Consider the following 12,505-nt stretch of genomic DNA (forward strand, 5'->3'; position numbering starts at 1 on the left):
AGCCAATACTGACCCTGGCCCTGCCCTTTCGGATCAGGCTGGGGCCCTCCCCCGCAGTCCGCGGGATGGAGGGAGTAGACCTGGAGAGGCCCTCAAAGCCAGCCCCGCCCTCCCAGACCGCCCCTCACCCTTTGGTCCCTGGGGCTGCCGGGGCTCAGGCCCGGCTGCATCTCCAGCTCGTCCTCGTCCTCGGACTCGTCCTCCCAGATCTTGTCGCCCGTCAACGGGTTGTAGAAGAACACCCTGCGACTCTCCTCATCCCAGTACTGGTCCCACTCGTTCTTGGGGCTCTCGCAGCTGCCCACCGAGGTCGGGGAGGTGGCCGGGCTGGCAGCACCCTCGGCAGCCTCAAAGGGTGACTCCCAGGTCGTCACGCCCGTGTCTGGGTTGTAGTAGTAGGGCCGCCCGGTGCCCGCGTCCGTGTGCGTCTCCCACACCGAGTCAGGGTGGGGGATTGAGGCGGCGCCCAGTGAAGTGGCCCGGGACTGCTGCCTCTCTATATTTGCGTACACGGGCTCCGGGGGGTCGTCCACCTGTGAGAAGAGGAAGGAGACTGGTCAGCTCCGGGGTCCCGACCGGGCCTCTTGCCACCTGGGCAAACTTCAGCGAGTCACTCCCTGCCTCGGTTCCGCCGGCTGCCAAATGTCTACCCAGAAATCGTAGCGAAAGGAGAATGAGGAGAAGTTCTTGAAAGTGATTTGTAAAGTATAAAATACCCCAGATGCGTAGGACAATTACACGAATTATTTATTAGTAATAAAATATGGATACACAGAGTTCTCCCAGCTGTGTACTCACGGGGCAGTCAAAGGTTGGGGAAGAACAGAGAAGCTGCTTGGAACCCATCCTTTCTCCGCCCCCATTTATGTCACATGGGAGCAGGACCCTGCCGCATTCTACAACCTCCACCTAGAGCCCCCACCCCTCCTTCCTTCCTGGCCGCGGAAAGCTCCCGGACTGAAATCAGTCCTGCCTTTGGATTTGGGGCTGGAACTTCCTGGATATGGGGTTTGCAGGCCTCAGAATCAGCTCCAGACAAAGGAGAGCCAGATGGGAGGGAGGAAGGAGAGGTAAAGAAAGGAGCGTCCCTTTTCCTCCTCCAGAGGAAAGTGAGGTGGGCTGGAGGGTTTGGTCTAAACAAGTATAAGCCTAGTCATGCTTCACACCCTCGGGGCTCCCTGCTGCCTGCAGGGCAAAGTCTAAGCCTCTAACAGGGCATCAGCGGCAGCCCATCACCGGCCAGTCTTCCACCTTATTTTCTGCCACTCCTTACCCCTTGCCTTGAACTTTAAACTCCAGTAGCTCTGTGAGTTTGCTGGAGGCCTCCAGCCTCTCTGCTATATCTCCTACAGGCCTCAGCTCCTTCGCAGCCTTCCCAGGCCCATCGCCCCTCCCCCCCCCCATTCCCACCTGGCTGACTCCTAGTCCTTCTTTAGGACTCAGCTCAGGTGTCAGGTTCAAGATCTTTCCCGAGATTTCTCCTGTGTGTCCACCACAGCCTATCACCTTTAGCCCTCTAGCAGGATAATTAACCGCACTACCAGGCAGCAGAATAGTACAAGGAGATTGTGTTTTCTAAGACTACATAATGCTATAGGAGAAAAGCAAATTTCAAGATGGTAAACTTAGCATAATTCCAATTGTTTTTTAGAAACCCTCCAAAATGCTAATAGAGGTCATCTCAGTGGTGTAATTATGGGGATTGGATTAGTTTAGTTTTTTCCTTTAAACATTTTTTTTCTGAAGTGAGACATTTTGTACAATGAACTTTTTTTTTTTTTTTTAATCGCAGAAGTTGCCGTTGCTGTAACACCTTCACTAAGCTGTAAATTCCTCAAGAGAGGAAGCATTACTGCTCAAGGAGGCCTCTCCCTGGGCAGGTACCTATAAAAATATTCATTTGTCCAACAAAGATTCGCCTGCTCAGCACCAGGTACTGTTCTAGGCACTGGGAGTGTAGCAGTGAAGAGATGGACATGGGTCCCTGCTCTGGCAGCCTGAACATGTGTGCAGATGGCGGGGGAGGCTGGAGGGAGAGAAGTAGGGTGAAGGGTGACATGCACAGCATGTCAATGATGACTGCTGCTAACAAGAAAACAAAAACGCTGTTGGAGAAGGAGGTGTGGCAGTTCTACACAGGGTGGCAGGTCCCAGGCATGTAGGGGGAAGGAAGAGCTGGACACACCAGTCCTTCAGTTTATCACTCCCGTCTCTCACCCCACCAGCTCCTGTGTGGCTGAGATGGACCTTCCACCCCACTTCTCCATTCTCTCCACCCACTATGGCCCTCCTGTGGCATACTGTATTCTGACCACACCAGTCTGTGGACTCTCCCCCAAACACAAAGGCATCTTCCTACCTCTGTGCCTTTGATCCAATTGTGCCTTCAGCCTGGAACTCCCTGCTCTCATTCCTGCCTACCCAAATCCTGCTCCTCCGTTAGCGCCCAGCTCAGAGGCCTCACTTGAGTGAGGCTTTCTCCCTGCAGAGAGAAGTCTAACCTGCTGGCACTCTACTCTGGTGGGGCTGGATGGCATTCTGCCTTAGCGATCAGTTCATTGTCCATCAATCTGTCTACCTTCTTTGCCCCCCCCCCCAAAGTCAGGAGTTTCTTGAGAACAAGACCTAAGATAATGTAATTAACCCGAGTCACTCCACCCCCACCCCAGCAAGTGGTCCAATGCCCCAAAGCACACAGCAGATCCACCAAAAGCACTTACTGCTTGAGTACACCAGTCAGTTCCATGCCAGACTTTAGCAACAAGCAAAAAAACACATCTGACATTACAGGAAAGACTGGGGTTAGCTTTGAGCAAGAACTTCCTGAGAATGAGAATTCAAGCACAGGAACAAGGGACTTCTGGGAAGGACATGATAGAGGTAGTATAGGAAGGTGGATGACCAGACACACCTCCTATGTACCCCAGCTGGACTCAGTGAGGCAGTGGCCTTGCCCATCCCTGGGACAGCAGGCGGGAAGGGCACATGGATGGTGGACCAGCCAGGAAGGAGCCAGATTCTTTGGAGCAGGGATTTCCACTTGGCCAGGCTGTTGGCCTTGGTCTGAGTCCATGGGGAGTCCCAGGCTGGTCAGGCTGATGGGGATCACCCCCAGTAGGTACAGAGGAGATCTAGGAGGTAGAAATTTAGACCCCCAGCATGACAGGGCTGTCACAAGGAAGAAAAGACGTAGAATCACACTCTGGGGCTCCAGACTGTAGATCAGAGGCAGAGGCCAAATGGGGGGTGGGCAGTGCCCCTTTGAAGGATGCACATTCTCAGGATTGGGGCTGTCCCAGAAGGTAGTGAGGGGCCTTCACTGGAGGCAAGGAGGCAGAGTCCCACCCCCTGTGAGGGATGTGGCAGTCCTGTGAGGGAGTTGGGGCTGCCCTGAGGCCCCTTCAAACTCTAGAATTCTCTGTAGAGCCCCACAGTGCTAAGACAGAGGCACTTTCTTCTTCTGGCAGAGCCTCAGCCAGGATCAGGCCAGATGGGGCCAGTCCCTCCATGCTCTCTGGCCTTCAAGGGGGAGCTCACCAGGTTAAAGCAGGCCTGCCACTCCCACCCCAACTCCTGGAGGGCTCAGACAAGACCCAGACGTAGCCCACTGACGGGAGCCTGAGTAGGACACCAAGGGGCCCAGACCCCATCATGACAGAGACACAGGAGACAATGAGTGGGAAAGAGGAAGTATCCTTCCACCTCAGGACAAAGGATAAAGCCAAGAGGGGCCCAGTTCTCACCACACGCAGCTTCCCAGCCCCTAGTGCTTCTCTTGTCTTCAATTCTCTCCCACAAGCAGGTGGCAGGCCAGCCTTTCTTCCCCCAAGCTGCTCACCACCTCTCAGCAACTCTTTACAGCACTCCCTCAGAAAAGCAAGGCCTCGGGGAAGGGAAAAGGAAAGAAGGGAGGATTCCGATGCTCCATGAGACTCCCTACTCCAGACCCCAGCTTCCCAGCTCCTGAGAGGGCCAGGAAATGGAGGCCCCTGGCAGCCCCTTTGACCTCGTAGGCTCCTCTGCTGTCCCCTTCAGAGCCCTCAATGCAAAGGTCCCCTACCTGTCCCCGCGGCGGCCGACTCTGCCTCCTGGTCAGCTTGGCAATCATGTCCACCATCCTGTCCCCTCTGAGCTGCTGGGACAGAGCCCTGGGAAGGCTTTGTGGGTGGAGCCAAGGGGCACAACCCCGGGGCTGGCACAGGGCAGCAGGGAAACAAGAAGTTGCCTTGAGATGGCGGGAGACTAAGCCTCCAGCCCATTTCCTGTCAGGGCTGCGGAAGTGCTGCCTGAGACAGGGTGGGGGGGCGGTGTGTGCCTCAGATCTGGGGCATTTTTATGTGTTCAGGGACACCACTGGCTGCCCCACTCAGTGCTCTGGTTACCAAAAGTTCTGAATCCCAAGCCCAGACACAGCCACTGAGCAGGCCCCACAGAGGACGGCATTGGAGCCATGGGTGGGGAAGGGGTAGGCTGCACAGATGGGGACAAGCAAGGGGGTAGCTGGGTGCTGGAGCCTGAGCTATTGTAGAAAGGACAATGAGTGGCTGTCAACTCCCTCAAGGCCCAGGGATGGTATGATGGGAAAGAGGAAGCTTGTGGAGGAGGGAGGGGTGTCTCAAAGAGGAAGGGGCCTGGGCAGATGTGGTATCAGAAAGAACTGGTGTCTGGATTCCTCATGCCACGTGGAGGACAAGTGGGATCCTGACCACACCACCATCTACCCACCTGACCACCTGGGTCTGCTTCCTTCAGCCTTGGTTACCAAGAGGGGTGCACTCACCCTCACTGCATGTCTACATACATAAATAAGTATGCCTGTGCCCCTCCCCCATTCTCCAAGGACCCAGAGAAGGTGGCCAGGAACTAGCTCCCCCACCCTATCCTAAGAGCTTCTTCCTGGCCTCTCCTCCCTTAACCCTCTCATGCAGGTGGGTATTCAGACCCTGCCATGCACAGCAGGTGAGAAGCTGTGGCTCCTCCCCCAACCCCTTGGAAACTATCTCGTCTTCACTAATCCCCTCAGGGGTGCTTTCTCCCTAGTCCAGAGGCAGAAACTGCCCACCCCCCGCCAGCTTGAAGGCTGTCCCCAGAAGCTATCCAGCTCCCAGCTCAGGCTCTGACCCTCACCGTCTCACCCTGGATCCCAGACCCCTCATCCCTCGTTCTTTTACTTCAGTAATCTTCCTGCCCCCAGACCTGGCTCCCCTTTCTCCCCGTCCATGTCCCCCAAGCCTCTCTTTTCCTGTACCCACTATGGGCTCAGGACAGGGACACCCAAGTAAACTAGGCATGATATAGATTTGGGGTGTTGGGACACTTGGAGAGATCACATTCAAAGAAAGTCTGGGGTCTATGCCTTACTCTGAAAAGCTCCCCTACTGTCCCCTGTGCCCCGATTCAGAAGGCCAGAACCCCAGAGGCAGACTAATCCCCCAGAATACTTGTCACACACATGACACAGCACACTGCCATATCCTTAGGGCTAGGACCATCCCCTACACACACACATGACAGGTCAACAAGGTTGATGGAGCCAGGCCCAGGAGATGGGAGCAGCTGTAAATTGCAAAGCAGCCAGAAACTATGAGCCACCAGGGAGGGTCCGGGGTTGGGGAGGGGAGAGAGGAGGGCAGGTGTGGGAACCCAAGACCTCAGCTCTGCCCTGCAGGAAGAATTGAAGAGCAAAGTATCCATGTGGCAGGACCAGGAGTGACAGTTTCAGGGGCTGGGACCACAGAAAAGGCAGCCAGGACCCCATCTGCTGTTCTTCTCCTGGAAGCGGCCTGTCCTGCGTGCCTGGGGTCTCTCATTGGGCTCTGGCCCCATACTACTGGGACCAAGTAAAACCCACACAGTTCTGACCTGCTCTTGGTCACTGAGGTCGACTCCTCAGGCCTCCTCTCTGGGCTTCCCCTCCCCCAGCAAGAGGACGTGGCGACTCCCCAGTAGGGTCCTCCTCCCTCAACCACACCCTCAAGTCTTGAGAGGCACACGGTGGGGGAGGGGACAGAACAAGCCAGCTGCACATCACCCATCTCTCCAGTCCTCTGTCTTTATCCCTTTTCTCCCAAACTCTCCCAGTGTTGTGGTAACCTAAGCAGGTGCAACCAGAAAATCCTATCAGCTATCTGGGGCCAGAGGCAAAAAAAAAAAATACCTGCAAACCCACCACTGGAGCCTAGGGCCTCGCTCAGGAGTCTAGGGAGGGGACAGGACCTTCTTCGCTGACTCTGAGCCTGTTCCGTGCCGCCTGGAGCGGGAGGAGGGAGAGTGGGAATGAATTGTGATCTTTGCCTCTGGGAGCTTAGCCACATGCACAGAACTGTGCTGGCGTCTGTCCGTCTCCTGAGCACACCTTTAGGACAGAGTCCAGGTCTGTCCGTATCTATCCCGGCCCTGGGCAATGTGTCCACTTATGTGTAGTGGCAGGCTGAGTGTCACTTGCAGGGTCCTCGAGCTTCAGAATACTGGGGAAGGCATGCCTGGCCCCACCCTCTGGGAGTCTGAAGTCACGGGTCAAGGCTGGGGCCTGGGCAGTACATGTTGTGTCAACGCCAGGTGGCTCAGTGTGATCTCACCTCATGCAGGTAGCATGAAATTCTAAACACAATGACCTGGGGAAAGGCTCTTTCCTTGGGTTTGGGGCAGAAGCCTCATTCGATTAAAAGGAAAAAAAAAAAAATGGAGCAGGAGTCCAGAGACCTGGCCTCTTGTGTAGACTCTGCCTCGGCTTTGCTCTGGACAACCCGTTGAATCTCTGAGTCTCAGTTTCTTTATCTATAGGACGGGTTGTCATTCCCTCCCGCCTCACAGGGCAGGTTTCTATGAAAGAGATGAGCAGGGCCCGGAGTTCTCACACCCACCAGGACACAGGGAAGACGGCAGGGCTGCACTTCTGCTTTTCTGGCTTTGGGTTTTGATGGAGCGCCTTTCGCTCTGGACTCTGCCCCAGCCTCTCAGTGACCTCATGAGGCTGCCTTCCTGGCCTGCTCTTCCAGGGTGGGTGGGCCCCGGGGTGGAGCCCCTTCACGGCTCACAGGCCTTGTGCTCTGAGCATGGCTGGCAGACACCCAGGAGGAGGTCTCCTGCTGCTGGGTCAGGAGGGCTCAGAAGTGGCCTGTCAAGGAAGCTGCTGGCCAGCAACGACTGCCATTATGAGCCAACCTCAGGAGGTGAGAAAATGTGACAGCAGTGCTCACCTTCTGCCCACCCCGTCAAACGCACCTGCATCTGCAACCCGGTTCCTTTTCTCCCCCAGCGGAGGGTGCAGGGTCCTTGCATCCCAGCCAACCTCCCAACCTGGGCCTGGGGAACCTTATTGCCTCTATCTTGCTGAGAAGCTGCCTCAGCAGAAATCCCCAACCCTCTCCACCTGACTGCTTTGTCCCCTTGGCATTTCAACAGACTCGAGGTCTCTCCAGCTTGAAAAGAGAAAGTGTGCTTTCTCGGCTTTCCCTTCCTCCTTTTTAGAGCCAACGTCTTGAGGGCATGCGTGTGCCCCACTGTCTCGCCATCCGCTCACTCCGACAGCCAGCCCACTGCTCAGGTCTCCCACAACTTCCTTGATGGCAAATTTGGTCCTTGTCTGGCCTGACTCCTCTCTGGTACTTAGTGCTTACAATCCTTTCCCTCCCGGACTGCCTCAGACATGGCTTCTTCGTTGGCTTCCTCCCCCTGCAGCTGCTACATCCCCGTTCTCGGGGCCCATACTCCGCTTCCTCTGCCTATCTCCTTGATGCTCCTCATCTTTATTTCTCACTCTACTGTCCCGAGAAAGCTCAACTGACTTTATTAGGTTAACAACTCACAATCGCATCTCCAGGTTCAGAAATCCACCTGCCCACCTGGACGTCTTTGGTACACTGAAATGCTACAGTGTTCATCAGTGTACACTGAAATGCTACAGGGCTCATCTTCACGCCCCTCCTTCTCCCCATCTCAGCATCACTTCTGTTGCTCAGCAGAGACCGAGGGCCATCCCTCATCCCTGCTTTCCTTAGATCATCTGCTGTTGAGCCCTGGTGACCCAACCTGCCTAAGCCTCTCAGACCTACCAGTCCCCAGGTAACACAGGGGTTAGAGGAACACGGGAACATTGCCACGAGGAAGCAAACATTCCAACCTAAAATAGACCTTCTACAGAACAACTGGTCTGGTCTCTTTAACAAGTCTCTGTCAGGGCAGAAGGAAAGGGAGGGGCTTGTCAAGAGAGATTTAAGAGACAGCCCCACGAAATGCACCGCCCTTGACTGGATCCTGGTTCAAAGGAACAGGCGGTGAGAGACTTGATTTAGGACAGTGAGGGAAATTTCACTATGGCCCGGCTCTGGGACGAGCTTAAGAAATTAATGTTAATTTCACCAGATGTAATAATGGTATCGTGGTTCTGGCGAAAACCTTATTAAGAGATGCATGCTGAAGTTTTTAGGGGTGAAATATGATGAAGTTTGGAATTTACCGTTTCTTGGGAAAAAACGAACAAACACGGCAAATAGTAATTGTTAAATCTAGGTAATAGGTATAGTTATATTTATTTTAATATTCTTTCTGCTCTTTTGTTTGAAAAGTTTCATATTAAAAAGTTAGGAAAAAACTCCTCCAACGTTTTTACTGTTCTGCATCCTGTGTTATTCCTTTATGAGGTAGTCATTATTTCTTATCTGGAGACAGACTGGCCCTTCCCACTCTCCCTTAACCCTAACCTACCAAAGACAAAGCAGTTTCTCTCCCTTTGAGATGCAGGGGCCAGGGATTCTGGGAATATGTCAGCTTCAACATGTCCTGCTTCTCCTCTTCTCCCAACTGCTACCCTCTGCTGCCCAAGCCAAGCAGGGGCTGGGGGCGCCAGGTGGGCAGGACTGGCTGGCACAAGGGAGAGTGCCTGGGACAGAGGCTAGAACCTGGGAACTCCCGGGGCAGACAGGGCCCGCCTGGTGACCCTCATACCAGACCCTCATACCAGACCCTTTGCCCTTAGATGCGGACAGGGAGCCAAGCAGGTGGGCTGGGCGCTCTCTGCCCTTCAGGCTGGGAGCACAGAGGACGCAGGGGCAGGCAGGCCGGCCGGGGCCACCCCAGGCCCGCCGACAGAGACCACCACTCATTCTGCGCTCTAGGGTCCCTCATCAAGTGGGTACTCCAACATCTCGACCCTGGCCCCGGTAAGCGAAGACATATAAAGTCCACTCCTGGCAGCCCAGTGGCTGGAGAGAGGGAACAAACAGAACAACCAAACCAGCCATTGCTTTCAGACCACAACGTGGCCGGGCCCAGGACAGGCTAAAGATACCATCATAAATCATGGCAGAAAGAGGAACTTGTCAGTAAGAGGTGATGGGACGACTGAACAACACTATAACTCTGTGTCTGTAAAACTGCCTAACACACAAGCCTAGGAAAGCAGAACAGATAGAAAGAAACCAAAATGCTGACTCATTAGATTGAAACTTTCCCCCTGTTAGCTAAATATTTGCAATGGGGTTAAATTTTTTTTTAGGGGGGCGGTATAGTAATTTACAAATTCAGACAAGGTGAGGAGTATATGCCAGTTGTGTAAAAGAGGGAGGGTGATGGCCGAGAGGATCTGGAGGCAGGCTCCTCTGGCACCTCGCTTCCTCTCTCAGGTCCAAGTCGGGCCAGCCCCCAGGACAGAGGAGGAGGCCTAGACAGAGACCCCTGCCCCACTCGCCGGCATGCCTCACGGTGGACGGGCATCCACAAGAGCCCAGAGCCTGGCCTGGGCAGAAGGGCCCTGCAGGTGTCACCTCGCCTAGTCAGCAGCTCTGGAAATCCCCCTTCGACACCATAATCCTTCCTCAATTTGGAAACAGCCTCCCGAATTTTAGGAAGAACGCTGATGCCCCTGGGACCCAGCCCTGGCAGCCCCATTTCCTTCAACACCAACCAACATCAATTGTACCCTTGCTCCCCAATGCTCTGATGTGGAACCCTGACCGCCTTCTGATCATCAGCTACCCTGGTTATGATGATGGACTTTTCCACGTCCAGGACCTGGCACTGACCAACTATCAGGGCCGACATTCGGTACCGACCACCTGGCTCCTCCCACTGCTGGACACAGCTCCAGGAAGGGCGGAGAAAATAGGTCTAGAGTGAGGCCAGCTGCTGGGGCTCAGGAAGGAAGTGGGGAGGCAGGTGGGCTTGGCCTGGACCCAGGGGCTGAAGAGAACCAGAGACTGAGAGGTGAAATGAGGCCCAGGCTTGGGGGAGACCCGCCAGGGGACAAAGGGGCCACTACCAGCCTGCAGAGTGACAGGTTGTACCATTCTGCCTTGGGAGCAGTGGGTGGGGAGGGCTCCTGGTGGCTGAGAACTTGAGGTGAGAGGATGGGAGGGGGCTGCGGAGGAACCTGCTCTTTCACAATCCCGTCACAGGCCGGGCAGCTGGGCAGCGGCTCCTGGATCAGCCTGGACTGCAGGTGAGTCATGGGGAGGGAAAGGTCAGGCCAAGTGTGAAGAAACCAGTTGGGCCAGCCCAGGAGGGTGGGGAGAGCTATTGGAAGGAGGGGATACAGACAAGGGGACTTGCTGGACCCTCTATTTGGCTCCAGCTCTCTGTTCTTACCACTCCACCCTGCCCCCCCCCTCGCCCCCACCTTCACGCTCTCTTCAAGGCCACCTGGCTGGCCCCAAAGGAGAATCCAGGTGGGTCTGTGCAAGGCCAGTTCTTCTGTCTCAATCACAGCTGCCTGCGCTGCCCTTGGAGTTTGCCCCAGGGACTGGGTGCCAGGCCTGGGATCCAGAGGGGAGGGCAAGGCACCTTCACAGTAGGTTTTAGCACCGGTGCCGGGAAAGACTGGTGGGGAGCTGAGGAGGGAGGGAAGAGAGTGGGAGAACTGCCCTGGCACGCCCCCTCGCCCCTAGGGTCCCAACTCCATTCTGTGGGTCACTCACAGTTCCTGGAAGAGGAGGGAGAACAGAGGGCCCTGGGGCTCCTTCCAGTCCAGGCCGCCTACTCAGGTGAAGCGCCTCCTAGGCTGTTTGCATAAGAAGCTGCAGAGGCCCAGGCTGTAACTCTTTCTTCTCTGTGGCCAATGCCCCAGCAGAAGGGGCGGGCTTCAGTCCAGATGGCCAGCCTGGGCGGGGATGGTGACCGCACCCTGAAATCCCTAAGTCAGGAGGGCCTCTCACCCAGGGGTGGGTCCCACGGCCACAAGGGAGGAGTCTCAGGCCCCTTCCTTGCCAGAATTCACCGGCTCCTGGAGCACCTTCTAGAGGGGGAACGGGGAGGAGAGGTAGCGTGCTCCAGCTTACTGCCCCCTCTCCTCCAACTCTCCCTCTGCAGAAGCAGGTGCTTATGCCCTCTTCTGGGGCATCTCCTTCTCCTACTACACCCTCAGCTGCAGATGGTAAGGTGAGGGTTTGGAATTCATGCCTCCGTCCCTGCCACCCATGCCCACGACAGGGTTGGGCACATACAGGCCACTCAGAAAAGTGAACACCTCTTTGCCTTTGGCTTATACCGTCCTTGCTGAGGGGAACAGGGTGACCAAACCTGAAGCCCACCAGGCTGAGACTGAGCCTGGTAGCGAGGGTGGTGTTTGGGGTCAGGAGGCCTGGAACTGACATGAATGCTGCCACCTCCTGGCTGTGTGATCTACAGCCACTCACTGAACCTCTCTGAACTTCTACTTGTACTTGGGGCAAATGCAGTTATCTATGCCTGCCTTCTGAGCTGCTGGCGGAATGAGCCTTTGAGTGAGAGCTCACAGAACTGTGTCATATCTTATGACGCTTTTTGTCCCCAGTGTCCAGCTGGGTGAGCAGCATACACCGGATGCTCATTGTGTGCTGGTTGAGTGAGTGGTGAATAACAAGGCTGTGAGATGCTGGACAGTGTTGAGGCTCCTCTCTTCTAGGCGGTCCCTGCCTCTGCCGACTGTCTTGCCTTCCACCTGCCCTCTCCCCTCGTCCAGCGGTCCATCGACTGGGTGCTGTTTCCCACCCTCCCTAATGGCCATACGTCATCTCCATCCTCACATCCTTGCCCCTCCTCCTCCTCTTCTCTGGGCCCCTCCCTCATTCCTTTCTCCTGGGGACCCCATCTCATCAATTACCTCCTCGCCATCCTCAGCCTCCTCCTCTTCCAGCTCCTGCCCATTTACTTAGGCCTCAGGAGGCTCCACCCTTGACCTACAGCCACCTCTGGACACAGCGTCTCTCTCTTCCTTGTCAAGCTTCTGAGAGATGTCTGCACTCTCAGCCCGAGTCCTCCCCTTCATGCCTCTGACCATCTGCCTTTAGCAGCCCCCTAGAGCTCCTGCTAAGGTGGCCACTGACTTCTGGTGGCCACTTCGATAGATGTCTGGTGGCCTTTATCTAACTTCCCCTTTCTTCTGGACACTTCTCGGCCTCTGGGCCAGCGCTCTGCTGGTTTTCATCTTGTTCCCTGGCTGTTCCTTTCTCTCAGTTTCCCTCTCTTCCTTTTGTGTGTCGCCCGAATATGGTGGCCCCAGGGCTGTCTCAGGCACTTCTGTTCTCATGTC

General features: G+C 55.5%; 1 protein-coding gene across 2 annotated transcripts in view; it reads right to left on the reverse strand.

The window, feature by feature from the left end:
• ARHGAP27 (Rho GTPase activating protein 27) overlaps positions 1-12,505 on the reverse strand; it is a 28,071-nt gene that overhangs the window by 9,225 nt on the left and 6,341 nt on the right. For both annotated transcript variants that reach the window (XM_025045600.1, XM_015588082.2), the window contains one exon: positions 129-533. In XM_025045600.1, the coding sequence (XP_024901368.1) occupies positions 129-533 (405 nt within the window). The remainder of the gene's footprint in view (positions 1-128; positions 534-12,505) is intronic.

The sequence above is a fragment of the Pteropus alecto genome, unplaced genomic scaffold (genome assembly GCF_000325575.1).
Source record: "Pteropus alecto unplaced genomic scaffold, ASM32557v1 scaffold313, whole genome shotgun sequence".
Lineage (NCBI taxonomy): Eukaryota > Metazoa > Chordata > Mammalia > Chiroptera > Pteropodidae > Pteropus > Pteropus alecto.